At 30.4% G+C, this 16,430-nt stretch overlaps 1 protein-coding gene across 1 annotated transcript; it reads right to left on the bottom strand.

The window, feature by feature from the left end:
* Nucleotides 1–7,482: 7,482 nt before the first annotated feature.
* Nucleotides 7,483–15,252, bottom strand: mad2 (mitotic arrest deficient 2). The gene is made up of 3 exons (XM_088223687.1): nucleotides 15,021–15,252; nucleotides 10,861–11,007; nucleotides 7,483–8,938 (listed from the first exon to the last, which is right to left on the bottom strand). Exons 1-3 carry the CDS (start codon nucleotides 15,094–15,096, stop codon nucleotides 8,535–8,537), a joined length of 627 nt encoding a protein of 208 aa, XP_088079813.1. The 5' UTR covers nucleotides 15,097–15,252; the 3' UTR covers nucleotides 7,483–8,534.
* Nucleotides 15,253–16,430: the final 1,178 nt, after the last annotated feature.

Genomic DNA, 16,430 nt, shown 5'->3' with positions numbered 1-16,430 from the left:
AATATTTATATTTAAAAAATTAACATTGAAATACACTCGCTATAAAAAACATAAGCACCACTATATAAATAAATAATAAAATATAAATATTTTTTTAATATTCAGTACATTATTATAATTTATGACGCACGTCATAAATTATAACACTGTACTGAATATTAAAAAAAATATTTATATTTTATTTTTTATTTACACTACAGGGGAGAGAAAAAAAAACAAGAAATTTTCAGGAGAGCTTATTGCGATATTGCAATTTTTCTTTCAAGTAACCTGATATTTAAAAAATGATTTATATGCAAAGGCATCAATATAAAAAGTTGGAAAATACATTTATTGTTGTTTGTAATTTCAAATGGTACCTACCTATACATTTAAGCTTGTTCAGGACAATATGGCACCTAGTGACTTTGAGATTGGACCAGCCTATTTTACATTAGTCATAAATTTGTTATTTAAATTTAACTCGAATGTAACTATTATTGTGTAGTAAAATATTAAGTGAAGCAGAGCTGCAAGAATTTATAATAACATGTGATGTATGTATAATTATATAATAATTATTTATTGTTTAGATATAAGAAGGATGAAAAAAAAAGAATCTCAAAAGTAGGACAGTCAAAAAGACTATACAATGGACTTAAACACTACTAACCTTACCACTTGAAAAATTACACTTTAGACTAATTTAAAATGAACCTGAAAAAGCACATTGTGACTACACTAACCTAGACAAGACATAGCATGACTAGAGACCTTTAAAAAAAACCTGGTATCAAGAACTTTCATCTAATAAATATTTAACCACAAAAATACAGTAAAAATCATTATATATAAGTGGTTTTGGAAATCTGTATAGGTACACGAAACCTTTTGAATGCCAGATACTAATGTGATTTGTTAAAATACTCAGGAATTTTATATACTGCTCACGCATAAATAAGTTTATTTCTATTTCCAAGTATTTACTTTTAATGAATTTCATATAATATATTCACTGATTCACTGTGATTTATGGTTGTATGTGCCTAAAACATTATGTTTTTATATGTACAAATTTATGTTACAAATATTATACTAATGTATGCGAGTGACAGTGTGTAAATACTTGTATAAAGAATCAAGTTTTGAATGAATTAAATTTACTGGCAATCTTATTATTTTTTAAGAGCTTTGTAAACTCCATTAGCTAAAAATTAATTGGCTCATTTTAAATTCATGCCTTTAGCATAACTACCGCCCTAAGTATAAGCATCGCAATCTTATGCTGAAATAGAGTCAATGTTAAATATTTCTAGTCTACAAAAACGTAGAACTAATATTGACTCCATATATATGTTCGGCATACTAAATGGTATAATCGATGTTCCATCATTACTGGGACAAGTAAAATTCAATATTCCGACTCGTAGATTGAGAAACAATGAAGTACTGTTCACCGATCAGCATAGAACAAACTATGGCCTAAATTCTCCAATGACCCGCCTTTGTCGTATTGTTAACTCAAGACAGGATCTGGACTTTTTTAGTTTAAGTTTACAACGATTTAAACGAGCACTAAATAAATAGTCCAGATCTTGTCTCGATGTCCCTTATGTTGTCAATGCTTCTTTTTTTTTTTTTTAAATGTTTTAAACTATTCTTTTATTGTAATATTTAAACCTTATAAATTGTATACATGGACAATGTCCGTTAATAAATAAATAAATAAATAAATATTTTAGACATAGAATTAAGAATATTCCAGAAACCGCATTAGCGCATCAAACAGAAGGCGACTAAACTTAAAGGAGTAGTTTTACGTTTTGACCCATTAGTTTCTTTGTAGACCTCGCTCAGTAAGCAACTCCCGGTTCGAATTCAACTATGCCGCGTTGCGTCGTTTCAAAGTGTAAAAATACTGCTGGGATAAAAAAGAAACAGGAAGGATCACATTTCATGTGTAAGTAGCAAATGCATTACTTAAAAATTGAATTATTTTTCCATCCGTCAGATTGTCAAAGAAAACAAAATAGACATTTTGTTAGTGATGCCAGGGTAGTCAAATTTGTTATGCTACTTTGCTCATCATATAGTATTTTTATTTAACATGAATAAAAGTATCCGCTTTATGTAAAATAAAAATTGTTACATTTTTTAATGTCAAAGTTCATTATTATTCTATATATCTCTTATTAAATTACCCTTTCCTTATCTACTCTTTTGTATCAATCAATGTTTCCGCGTGTACAATAAAATTTTAGAGAAATTAACAAATTGCTTTTTTAAAATATATTATTATCTTACATTTGTATTATGATTATATTTTTCGCGATCAGGTATCAATGCATGCATGCGGCGAAAGTGGGGGGTTTTTTGGACACAGTCCGATGTATTCAAATATGATTTTACGCTCCTTCTGGACTATTCTTAATTCTATGATTTTAGACTTTAGACATATTATTTTACAAAAAAAAACATTAAAAATATTTCAAATCAAAAAATAAACTAGTTTGGCGTGCTATTTATCATTTCCCCAGTAAATTACCATTAAAAATTGTTTACTACAAATGAATGGTCAAAATCATAGTCTACCGAACACTTTGTTTTATTTTTACTAATATAAAAACAAAAATTTTGTGACGATTGTTTCGCCTTGTTAGGGCATTTTCAAACGAATTTGGAAATTTTCAAACGATATTCGTTTGAAAATGCCCTAACAAAGCGAAACAATGGTCACAAAATTTTTGTTTTATATTTGAAAAAATTAAATAAAGTGTTCAGTAGACTCAAACCAGTGTTTGATTTCTTACATTATAAGTTTAAATATGGAGTTCTACAAAATAAACACCAAATCAATCAATCATTAAAATAATATTCACACATTGGCGTGTTCCAGCAATGAACAGCAAGATTTGTTTAGACGGGGGTAATAGAGTAAGAGTAAACAGAGATAGCAAAAAGCTTTACATTTTTAAGATAGAAAGCTTTAGTAGCACATCGCGTTGAATCTAGTAATTTGAAACCAATTTGAAACTTTCAGACTTGTTTTACAAATATGTAAGTACCCATGTATAGTAAATATTTCCGGGTGGGGGGTGAAGTTATTTAATTTTACCTGTGATTTTAAGCTTCTCTGCCCTTATATTCAATAAAATGCTGATTTATGTCTACACAATATTCATTTTTAAGATAAAAATATTGAAATTATAATAAATGTACAGTATTTTGTATTATGATTACATGCGATCAGTCATTAGAGATTACGCATTAAAATAATAATATAAAAAACTAAGATATATATAGCAACTTAAATTTAAATAAACATTAAAATTTAAAAATACTTGGTACGCTTCCACTTATTACCAATCTGAAAATGCCCATTAGAGGGTGAAAGTGCTAATTGGTCAAATAAATAAGTGGAAGTGTACCATGTATTTTTAATTTGTAACTTATATTTAAATATAAGTTATATAATTACAATGGAAGTTCATCAAGAATTATCAATAAATAACTTAAATTTAATAATTTATATGTGTACTTCATTATTTTAAATACTCCTCAATATCTTTTCATACATGTGTCTCTATTCAAAATGCACTTATAATAATATTTAACAACCCATTTTCTTTTAAAGATTGCTTACTTTTTGCACCACAATAGCCCAAGAGACTCAATTCTAGATATTAAATATGTACAGCACAGGTTTGAGAAAAACCACAATCAATTTGTATTGGAACACTCATGCGAGAGGTAGATAGATGTCTCACACATACTGTAGGGATCGCCAAACGCAGAAATATATTGTCAGCAGAAATTGTTCAAGATGGAAAAGAAAATAAATAAATAATAGTATTTCTTGTTTTCATATATGTATTAATATTTTATATATTAGAAAAAACAAAAAATTATATTATTTATATGTCCCTTACGGAGTACCGAATTTTCGCAGATGAAATGTATACATACAATCATATAATACATACATATGAGCAACGGATCAAAGTGTATTATTAACTCCATACATCCAAATAATTTGGTTTTCAACAAATTCTTAATATGTATATTTTCTGTTCTTTCTATCCGTATCCCAAGAACACAGAATTAAATGGTATTTTAATGTATCATCAAAATCTGCCAGTCACTTCAAAAGTTATTGAATTTCGTCTTCATAACAAAGTGTGTTAAATCCACACACATAAAAAATGCCTGCATCTTCTGAACGCATCAAACTGTATATGTGCAATGTTTTTGAAAAAATTGTTTAACATTTCTCAGGCTAGAATTAAAACAATCGCTAAGAGTGTGTTTATTGGTGAAGGAGTACATGAACGAAGATGTGGAAATAAAAAGACAAACCTTTTTGCAGCAAAAAAAAAACAAGCCGTTATTCACTTCATTTTAATCGACAAATATGTGAATTCTATTAAACATACAAAATACTTATTTTAACTTATTAATTTTTTATAAATGTTTCGAGTTTTTGAGTCAATGTAACTTCTAACCAAATTTTAAATCATTCCTACAATTAGTTTGCGAGGAATATAACAAAATGTCTAAAAAACTTCGAAGTCATTTATATAAAAAAAATTGCTTTTTCAAGGTACAGCATTCTGCCGTAATACGGGAGACAACCGTAGTTCTAACTTGTACCAGATTTATTCTTCTGGATTTCTATCTGAATTTGATTTATTCTAGTCTTTGTGAAATGCTTTAGATAAAAAATATATGGAAACATAGATATGTAAGTATTCATTTTATTATTTTTTAAATTAAATTTAACAGATCATCACAAGAACAATATACAGTATAATTCAAACTTTGGAACATGGTCAAACAAAATAAATGAAATTATACATAAAATTAATATTTATAAAAAATACAAACATTTTTTATCACACCAAATGTATATATATCTATAGTAATATTGATATTTGTATGAAGATAAAAAGTATGGCCTACAGAGACGCCTGCAGGCTGCTGCGGAGCATACATGGAATGATGATGATTATGTGTATAGTTCAAATTCAGTAATCAAATATGATCCTAAATTTAAATATGGTGTTTCTAAGCAGACTACAAAAATACAAATAATTCTTAGTGACAATTTATGAAAAATATTGAAAATAATATGGTGACTAAAAAGAATTTAACACCTTTCTTACAGACATTATGTAAATGCATATCCGAAAAGCCAAGGGGACAGTTTTCATGTGAGCCAACTAGAATTGTCACTAAATGACTGATAATTTAATTGGGAATTCAAGCTACTCAATTATTTTTTTGTTTTTTAAATCTCACTACATATTAATAATTTGTAAAACACTATCTGATAAAATTATCTGGATCTGAAAAGCATTTTAAAATACAAATCGTCGGCCTAACTTGTAAAACTCATAAATAACAAACTTACTTTTTTTAAGTGAGTTAAGTTTTTATTATATTTACGATTAATTTCTCAGAAATTTTTATTAAAAACATAATAAATCCTCAATTTATGGATTTGCGAGGTTTTCATTGTCAATTTTTCTGTATTAGTTAATGGATTGAGGTTTCCATATACAATTTGGGTTGAAAATACAAAGTAAAAAGTGCAAAAGTTATGTTTATTTTGGAATTAAGTTTATTATTTTGAATATATTCATTCTATGTAATGACCGATATTATGTTTTACAATTAATTAATAATAATGATGGAAATCCTTTGCCAAAACTGAATTAAACTCTTCCAAGTCTTGGGACTTTCTTCGTTTAATTTAATCGGTTTACTTAATACAATATATCTTAAAATGTCAACATCGAAATATCGTTAGACCCGCACCACGTGGTGCATAAGACACTGAATCGGTACTCCAATCGCAGGGTATCAGCGATTCTTTATGATACGGAAGATATGTAGAGGAAGAAAGTTCAGAAATATTTGAGGTACAGCTTTGATGAGCTAATGCTGAATCAGAACTAACGATGTTGTCACAGATTGGTTTGAGGTCACCACCGGAGTTCGCCAAGGTTGCATCCTTACACCGTTCCTTTTTATAATCCTTATGGACTTCATCCTAAGGAATTAAATTCCACTAGATGGAGGAATATCTCTCCCCCTTCCAAAATCTGTGCGACCTAGAGTATGCCTATGATGCGATTATAATTGACGATTCACTTAGGGGTCTTTAGATCGCTGTAGATAAGCTACCTATTTAGCTCCGATGCATGGGTTTAAAAATCAATATTGCAAAAACCCATGTACTGTGGAACACTTCGTGCCTTGATGCTCAAAATCCTCTGACTCTGTCAAATCAATCATCGAAACGAATTTTCAGTAATTTTTTTTCCAAAATATTTATGACCCTTTTCTTATTTTTATCTGTTTTTTTCACTCTTTTACTATGATTTATTGGATTTAATTTCATAATTGCGGTCGTATCTTTCTTTTTGTGCGTACTTCGTCAACTGATTCTTCACTATAAGAATATGGAATCAATTGTTTTACATGTTCCGTGAGATACACATCCGGAGCAGAAGATTGTACATTAACATCTGTATTATCACTATCGTTTACCTGAGAATTGGGTTCTTAAAAATTAAAAATCAAGTGTTATAAAAGTCTTCCCTTTGAAAATGATTCAAAGTGTTGATTATGACAATTATCTCGATAGAAGTATAAATTTTTGCTTTTTCATAGATAATAATGAAATAATTTGAACGGCTTTATAACCAGAAGAGCTTTCTTTACAATTAATATTCGATACATGATATATTTTATTAACATTAAGTGTTAGAATTGCATTATCTTTTTCTGTTCGGAACATGTGTATATTTTTATGTCCATTGACATCTAAAAAGAACTTACCTACCTTTAAAACAGTTATATTATGTTTGTAGAAACCAAATACTGCTATATTTTGCACTATTTAGCGAGAATTACAATCCTTGCTAAATAGTGCAAAATATAATCCTTGCCAACTGTTGTAATCTCGAAATAAAAACAATAATCATCAAAACTGGACTCAACACGAAAGCTCAATGACAGCCCCTGGCAAAAGAATTACCCTCGCAGCGGGATTTACGAGGTTTACAAAAAAATATTTTACTATGGATAGGATTCGAGAGTTTTTTGATTTTTTTGTAAATGAAACATTGTACCAACGTTACAAAGATAATTTAAATTGCTAACAGAAAATGCCAAAAAATCATTTTTGATCATTTTGAGATTTACGAGCTTTACAAGTTAAGCCGATGAAATATTATACAAGTGAATCGAGATTCAGTACAAATGAGAAAATACAATGAGTATGTCAAAAATGAACATTTATATAAATTTTTTAAAATGTATAGGTATAAATAACAGATTATATAACAATTATAATCCTGGTAAATGCATAAACACTAGACAAAATTGCTATTCATTTCTTCTGTAATATGAATCAATAGTTTAAAAGAGTTGTTTGGAAACGTATTCCACTATATGTACATAGCTGGAATTGTATTTAATAGAGATGCGTCGAATACCTTTTTTTTTTTAAGCAAACCGAATATGAACATAATTAATTAACTAACTGAATAATCGGTTCATTATACATGTGGTTTGCTTCTGAACAAGTTTGTACAGAAAGCTTATTGGTCACAATTTTGTTTTGTAAGTTCGTTCGTTCGTGATATATCTATCTCACCCTAACGCAATCAAAATCGTATTTCGCTCTCGTTCCCTGTCATACGATACAAATGAATTTACGAAACTGATTAGTTACAGAATAAGGCCACAGGTCCGATAGGCGCCAGGCTAACTAATGCGATCTAACAATGCTCGCTCTATTCTCACTGGCAATTTCTCAGTCGTTTTGTCAATCTCGCATGCACAGAAGAGTAATTTGATTTTACAATTAAAACCCTGGATACTTTTGATAAAGTCACACATTTTCTCTTGCATGCGGTCCCATTCACTACCCTAGTGTGTCCACCATAAGTAGTTTAATATTTGGTAAATATTCGGTATTTCAAACGAGTATTATGCCGAATACCGAACATATAAAACCATGTTGAATATACCGAACATATAAAACCACGCCGAATATGCCAAATACAAATAATTACCGAGTACTCGGCGCATCTCTTATATTTAACACGGTTCGTTATTAAAATTACAAAAAATATCAACAAAAATACCATTTAGCCATAGATGGAATGTGACTAGTTACATTTATTTTTTAAACATATATATTAAGTCACCTGAAAAATCACAAATATAGAATATACATCGTCAGTTTAAAAAAAAATTGAATCTATCTAAACATTTCATTCTCGAACATATTTTACACCATCTTTTATTAAGGAATGAGTTATTAAAATGTAATGTAAGAATTTTCAATAAAATATGGTATATCTTAGAGGTGTATAATAAATTAAATATTCAAAACAAATCATTCACAACAGCAGCATTGAAAAATCTTTTTACTCCATTTGAAGTGTGTAAATTTACATTAAGTTATTTTAGACATACAATAATATTTTTCAGGGACATTTAGGCTAATATGGTATTTATCCATCTAAATATTATAAAAAAACTCAGTCTGACATTTTGAAATTAACAACAGTCTCCATTTTATGTAAGCTGGTAGAGAATGATTTAAGCTTGACATTTTGAGAATTAGCAATAAAGACTGGCTTAGCTTCTGACCATTTCTCCGGGAGCTCACAGTCATTGGCCACATGAGTCAGGATATCGAATGTGCAGCGACAGTCTAGTAGGGGTAAGTAAGAGACTGTTGCAGATATCTGCAGCATGACATCTCGAATCTCTTGTTGTATTTTCTTCAACTCTTTGCTGCCTGTGACAGGTTTATTATCTGAAGATACAACATCACCTTCTTCGTACTCCAGGTTAAAGTCCCAACATTCCAATACTTCCTGAGTGTGTACATTCAAAATTATAAGCGACAGCTTAGTTACTTTACGTGAAACTATCCATTCTGAAAAGAAATTCAGTTTAAGTGTACAAAAACACATTTTAATACACTGATGGAAAAATTTAATTTAAAAAATTTATCTTAAGCGTGTCAAAGATATAATATTTATTTAATACTAGAATAATAATATATTAGATAACAATCCATGCCGAATACATTTTTAGAATTAGTTAAATCTATCTATTTTAGAAATTGTTCAAATTCATTAGTACATAAATGATATATTTTTGAACACACTAATACATAAATAATTTCAACAACACTATTTTTAAAATAAGGTTTTAAAAGTGTTATTTATTTCAATATAAATCCAAATCAGTGGTAAAATAAATTTAAAAAAAACATTTATTGATAATTCAGTGTTTAAAGTGTTCCTCAAATCAACAAAATAATACACATAAATGCACCCTAAAGCTAGGGTTTCCTAGGACAGTCATGCCCGTATCTTAACGGCTGTAGTGAAAGGTTATCAACACCGTTTTCCTAGGAAACCACTCTCTAGTCACCGCTACGACGGCTGCCCACCGCATCACCGTTCAAACATTATGCTTAAGCCTTCAAAAATTATGACACTCAACTCATGCCCAAACACTCAGTCATGTCATGTCCAATGTGTATTTACTCATATTTTTTATTGCGAGTATGACATGAGGTCGTCATTAAGAATATAAACAAAAAAGCCTTCATGTGATGTGAAAGGACATAAAGCGATTTGGGTAAACATTGCAGAAAGGATGAAGTAACTTTTCATTAGTAAGTCCTTTTCCAAAATTTCAAACTACGCAATGCGGCACAAAAATGAAGCGCTTCCTACTAACAGGGTAGCTGGTAGTAATATGTATTTTAAAATATAATAAAATGTTAATTAATATTATTTTAGCATTTCCGAAATCCAGTAAAAAGAAATAAGTAAATGGGTAGAAATTATAAGAAATTTGATAAACGAACCTGATTGGTTTCGATTCAATGGGAATGTAATTTGTTTTAACTAAAATAAACAAACTCGTAACTGCGGGTCTGTCTTCGTGTCACTACATTAAAAATATATATTTTAATCTTTAGGGCCTGTCTATGTGCATTGATTGATTAATAGTATTCGTTTATTTATTTGTTTAATTCAAATAACATTTTTCATATATTTACAAGACTTTTATGGCTTTTTAGACCGCACCTGTGTTAAGCCATAATTCTTGAGATGGAAAAATAGTAAATTAGAAGAAAATAATAATATATTACACACTAACAATATTAAGAATAAAATCAATATGTATATTTTTGGGTGATCCTGTGTAAATTGGGTTCATTCCGACGTTTCGGCTACCGTTGCAGGAGCTATCTTCAGGGCAAACTGTGCGTTTTCACCTAAGAACCAAAGATTTTGCATAAACCTAGAAATTACAGTGCTTGAATAATAAAAAAGGCAATTGAAATACACCCATATAACATAAACAAAGACGACGGGCTGAAATTAAACTCAACATGGTTCCCGGCACTACACACAAAATGTGCCGACTGCGACACTGTACAAATTTCTAATTCTTAAAACATTTTATTTTTTCTACAAAACACACAGTTTACTGTAAAGATGGCTTGTGCAATTGTAGCCTAAACGTCAAAAAGAATCCAACTTACACGAAATCACTCAGAAAAGATGCATATTAATAACAATGATGTGATAATAGTCAAAAAAATAACATTGAGCACTTAAAATAAAAAATAATAGTTGCAATGGTTGCACAACATTTTATTGTAATCCAATATCTTGAAATTCCCAGTCTTTGACTCACGGAGATTGATATTGACAAGGAGCATGACACTTTAGAACATATACGGCTATCAAATTCTAAATGTCATTGACATTTTAGTTTTTAAGTTATCTACTGTTTCTAAGTGAAAAATATGTGGATTGAGAAAAAATATTTTACCTTCACTCTGTGAAAGTAAGCTGTGTATAAAAGCTTTTATTCCAGAATCTTCAGAGATCCAGAGAGGGATTCCATATTGATGTTCTGCTTTAAATGTCTCGGGGGGATAAATACCACGTTGAAATATGATTGAATTAACAGCAAATTCTAAAAATAAAATACATATAATCATTATTATCATTATTACATTGATTTCTTCAAAATATCATATTTTCCAACCAGCCATAAAATGTTCATCAAATCACCGATTGTCCTTCTACTAGATAATGTTTTTAGATTAAGTTTACACAATAATGAATTATAATAAATTTGTTCAGGGGGAATCTATAGGATAATGTCCTAACAAGACAAAATGCGTCATATATACTCTTGTATATATTTTTTTAAATAAAAGTAAAGTCTGTTCATTATTACAAGAATTTCCAAATAAACAAATCAGCCACGTGATACCCGATGGATTCACACATATCATCTTAATCTAAACGGCACAGAAAAATTATAGTGGACTGACATTTATGAGATTCGTTAGTACCAATTAAAATTTCATAATATTTATAAATATTTTTTTTTTTAATTCTGTAGTTAACGACTTTAGTAAATATATCAATGAAAACGCCTAGGTTAATATTTTATTAAAAAATATATGTATATTAGCGTTCTTATAATTTACCCAAATATTTCAATTTTGGTGACCATTTTCAACGAGTCGTAAATAACTCACTATTAGAAAACGGAAATCAAGTTCAGGTAGAGTGTGGTTGGAACCTCAGACCTCTGATCCGCAACACTAGCCACGAGACCACAACCCGATTCAAATAATATAGTAAAACTTAACCAAAGAGATTTTAATGATAATTTTATCAAAATCATTATTTAAATTTGGCGAGTACTCTCAGGTCCATCCTTCAAAAGGAAATCGACTGGAGATTAGTGGGTTTCATGGTGTACTGGTTATTGCGTTTGCCAGGCATCAAGTAAATTAATAGTTGTAAAAAAATAAACATCGGTCCACCGTATTGTATTTTATCATGCCGTGTAGATTTTTACCGTAGTGTGGAATGGGCCAATCATGCAATATCACGCAGCGGTCCAGTCTCCCTGAATGTACGGTAGTATTTAATCCAATAATAGTATTTTATTTTGGATACCTTGCATTGCTGACTGCATTCATAATAAATAAAAGTAAAACTTTCATCAAAGAGTAATCTAAGATCTTTAACATGTGATACTATTTTATTATTAATGCTACCTTCATACATAATTGGAGATTTATTTCTATGGAACGATATATAATGACACATATCCACATTTAAAAAGAGATATCATAAAAGAAACCGCTTTCTTGGGGACCACTGGTTAAACCCGAGGATATGAAACTGGTATAAAATACACCGCGCTTCGTCTGATTCTGGATTATGGAACTGCGTAAGTGCCTCAGTACAGAATTGTACAAGTCCGCGCATGCGCAAATAGAAATCTTAAATATCGGTGGAACCAATTCTAACAGCCATTGTAGCGTCCCTTTGTGAGGAGTGTGAATGTCCAATTTTGATAAAATAAGAGAATGTCAACACTCGATGTATCAACAGATTTCAAAAATTAAAAAAAAAAAATTGAACCTCAATTATATAGAAAAATTAAATGATACCTTTATTGGTTGACAGCTTCGCTCTGTGCATCGTAGTGAGACAATGCAAAAAGTGAGCCGAACAAATAAATGCAGATCAAATCCATCACAAAATATACGCTATTCACCAGTGTCCAGGTTATATCCGGGTTAATTTTCTATGTATTGTAACAGCAAATTTAGCACTTAAATCGGTTGACACTGTGGCATTACAATATTAAAATACGGTATATAACTCTTGTGTGCTGAAATTATGGCATAAAATTGCTTTGTAGTTTATTTCAAAGCACTTAACTTGAATTTCTGAGTTAGTAATAGGCACAAATTTTACCTATGTGTGTACCTAGTACCAAGCGACTGCTTCCCTAATAGAAAACTTCACTGCACGCTCCTGATGCTTCTTCAAATTGATCTCCCCATTGTATAGGACTCATTTTGACCATATCTTAATTATTCCTATTTTTAAATAGAGTAATCTCTTAATATGTCTTCATTGGAGAAACATAGAATGAAGATGGACCTATACATTTCTTTTCATGTTCCCAACCGTGTCTCCAGAAGTTAAAATCTGCTATTTATCAAATCTTCTAAGAGCAACTTTTGTTTTTATGCCCCAATGTCCAGAATGTGTAGATTAGTCAATTCATCACACAACTTGGAATTCTTTGGGATAGATTTTTCCCGCTTTTCGTAGATCTCTTCGCCACTAAAACAGTGTGCAATGAAGATGGATTAGCATGGGTTGCTCGAAGTCTTATATGTTGATTGTGTTTTATAAATTACATACCATTATTTTATTGCCGTTGTTTGTGTTTGCTACATAGTTATACGTTATTTTTGTTCAGTTTCTTGTACATATGTTTCTTTATATAACTGTTGTAATTTGCTTAGGCCATATACATAATAAATAACCCAAAAAAACTCAATAAGCATTTTCAGGGCCTGTATTACAATGGAAAGTTAACATTTATCTTCAATTTCATCTACAAAGAAAAATTTAATTTCCTGAGTGAAAAATACAATATACAGTCAAACTTGGTTATAACGATCACTTAAATAGCGAGATCTCGGATATAATGAGGAAATATTAGTTGACATTTTAGTTTGTGGTTTTCTCCATACATTTATTCACTTTTAAAACAAGCTTCTTCTTGAACATATCGAACAAAAACATTGTCGACAGTTAAACAAAAACTCTTCAATTGCTTAAAAACATCATTTTCGAAATAAGAACCTAAGTAATAAAATCCAAATGGGGGACTAACTTATTACGGATGCCGCAGGGCGTTATGATCAGTTTACGTTTATGATTCTTTGTAAGTGTCCAAGTACCAAATCAGTGTTTTCGCCACAGCATTGACAAAGTATCATACATATGGTTAAAATTGTGTGTAAAAAATCGAAGCCTTTTGAACTACTAAGTTATTAAAGCACAGGCTCGGCACCTCATTACAATTTACAACTTCTTTTGTAGTTTATGAATGACATCCTTGTTTCGGAGGTTTTCACTATGTTTTTATAGTCCGTGCATAATGAACATTACAGGTGGGTGATGTCAGATAAGTTAAAACCTATTGGATTGTAAACATGACTACTAACAAGCAGAAAAGTTTCAATTTGCGAAAAAGTGGCAATTATTTGTAAAATAGAATGTGGCGCGAAATAAGTGTGTAAAAAGTTTTCTCTATCCTTATCACATTGTCAACATTGCGAAAAAATATTAATGTTAATTTATCTGAATTGAAATGGCAATTGGATTTAAAAAATCTTTCTCTGGTATAACGAGTAATGCTTGTAACAAGCAAATTCAGTTGGTCCTGTCTTCCTCGTATTAACCAAGTTTTACTGTATTTACAATTTTTAAAATTATAGTTTTAACTCTTTTACTTCACAAAAACCAACAGAAACATGTGTTGCAACATATGCGTAATGGTGAATGTTACATACTGCGTAAACATTTCAACCCACCAATAACATGCCATTAGACCTGCGTAAATGCCTAGACTTCAATATACCTTCTTATAAACATTCTCAATTTGTAAACAATCCTTCATTGTCCTAAACAAGTATTTAATGGGCACGGGGATGTGTGCATCGGTGGACAAATTTATAGAAAAAATTGAACTTTTATTTCTTACTTATCCCTAAACGATTTTGCGCAGTTATTGTAACTATTAATATCTGAATCCGGAAAATGGTTCCAGTTCACTTCTCCTGCGGTCGCTTCATAACGCAATGAAAGTATGTACCTATTAATAACCTGATAAACACTTTAGATTTTTACGGCCCTTCAGATACTTACCTACAGTTAGCGTTTATTATTCTTATGCCGTGTGTCGTTTCTCCTTCTCGCCGACGTTTTCGACAGTATTTGCAGCGTCCTTCATCAGCCCAGATGATGAACGACACAAGGCATAACATCCCATGACAAAAAAGAATACAGCAGCCAGCTCACAAAGACGAGCTGAATGTGTATCACTTTGATCGCGTAATTAATCAAGAAACGAGAGTTTACAGGCTTTTAGGTACTTACGTAAATATTCTCTGATAATTTGAGCAGATCCTCGAAGAGTCACAGCATTTTTCGTTTTTTGTTGTACGTCTCCCATCGTGTTCAGAATTTTGAAAAAGAGAACAATTTGTGTCTTTCGATTTTCAGTTCCAATTTCTGAACTATTTTTTTTCAACTTGAAAACAAAATACAAAAATATACACAAGAAATTGAATAAATAAAACGCGAAGTGTCAAAGAAAACGTTGAAACTTGAAACCGGTTAAAATTTTCCCGCAAACGCATAAACGTGAGAGTTGAGTGTTGACAGATAGCTGCAATTTTTATTTTAAAACGAATAATTTAAACGGGGCTTGAAGTTGTAGGTATGTTGTAAACATTGACCATTATTTTGATTTTATCCCGGGAACTACAATAAATGAAACATTACGTAATTTTACCAAAAAGCGCTGTAAAATAGCGTAATTTTCTATAGTTTTCGGTAAAAAAACGAATATGTTCTATCAATTTTTATTTTTCGAAAATATAACAAATACGAGGAGGTAGCTTCGTTTTAAAACATGTTATATGGAAGTGAAAACCAGTTTGAGATCCACCAAAACCACTTCTACTACTCTGTAGAAGGGGTTGTGGATCCACCCGGTGGTTGTCGAGATTTATTATAAGTATAGGACGTTCAAGCAGGTCATTCGGTATGTACTTTTTTTACTTTTCCGATAACAAAGGTTATGATTTATGTTGTTTTGAAACTTAACAGGATCGACTGACACATAGCTCTTAATAAAGCCTTAAGTTTGTGACCTTGATTAACCACCGCTCATGCCGCAATTTTGAAAAATTAAAATCAGTTTTTTGTGTATAATTACGTCCTTGTAGATTTTTTAGAAAAAACAGAGAAAATTCTGAGAAAATAAAATTCACCTAAAAAGCTACCTAACAAATAACATGTCACTTTTTACCATATGCAGTGAGATGGATTATAATTAGTAAAAATGATTCTATTTCTCTAATTGAGTGGAAACTTGTGTTTAGAGAGGCAGTAATTAGTAAATAAGCTTATATATTTGTTAGATGACATTCTTTTTCCTATTATTACATTGTATATATTACTAAAATTTATAAAACATAAAATAAAAAAAACTAAGAACAAAAATAAAATAATTGCATTTTATACTACACGAGCTAAGCCCGGCAATGCTTTGCTATTGCTAGATTTGAGTTCAAACTCGTTTATAGATTAAATTAACAAAATCGACTCCTGTTGAAATACGATCTCTCGGGCGAATGTGTGTTAAAAATATGTACGATTGATGCACAAATGTTGAGATCCGTATATTATGTGAGGCTGAGATAAGCATTAAATACAAAATCAAGAAAGGAGCTCTACGTTGCTTTGAACATGTAGAGCGAATGAACAGCGAAAGAACGGTTA

The sequence above is a fragment of the Micrasema longulum genome, unplaced genomic scaffold (assembly GCF_059751315.1).
Source record: "Micrasema longulum isolate JH-2025_06_02 unplaced genomic scaffold, ASM5975131v1 h1tg000024l, whole genome shotgun sequence".
In the NCBI taxonomy this organism is placed as follows: domain Eukaryota; kingdom Metazoa; phylum Arthropoda; class Insecta; order Trichoptera; family Brachycentridae; genus Micrasema; species Micrasema longulum.
Note: the sequence above shows the minus strand (reverse complement) of the source record. Positions and strands in the feature narration are given on the sequence as shown.

What these genes read in the sequence shown, in the direction of transcription:
- mad2 (XM_088223687.1), bottom strand. Translation starts at nt 15,096, where the DNA reads ATGGGAGACGTACAACAAAAAACGAAAAATGCTGTGACTCTTCGAGGA. An exon ending in AATTATCAGAGAATATTTAC is followed by an intron (nt 11,008 to 15,020) that starts GTAAGTACCTAA and finishes TTTTATTTTTAG; the next exon opens with AATTTGCTGTTAATTCAATC. An exon ending in CTTACTTTCACAGAGTGAAG is followed by an intron (nt 8,939 to 10,860) that starts GTAAAATATTTT and finishes ATTTCTTTTCAG; the next exon opens with AATGGATAGTTTCACGTAAA.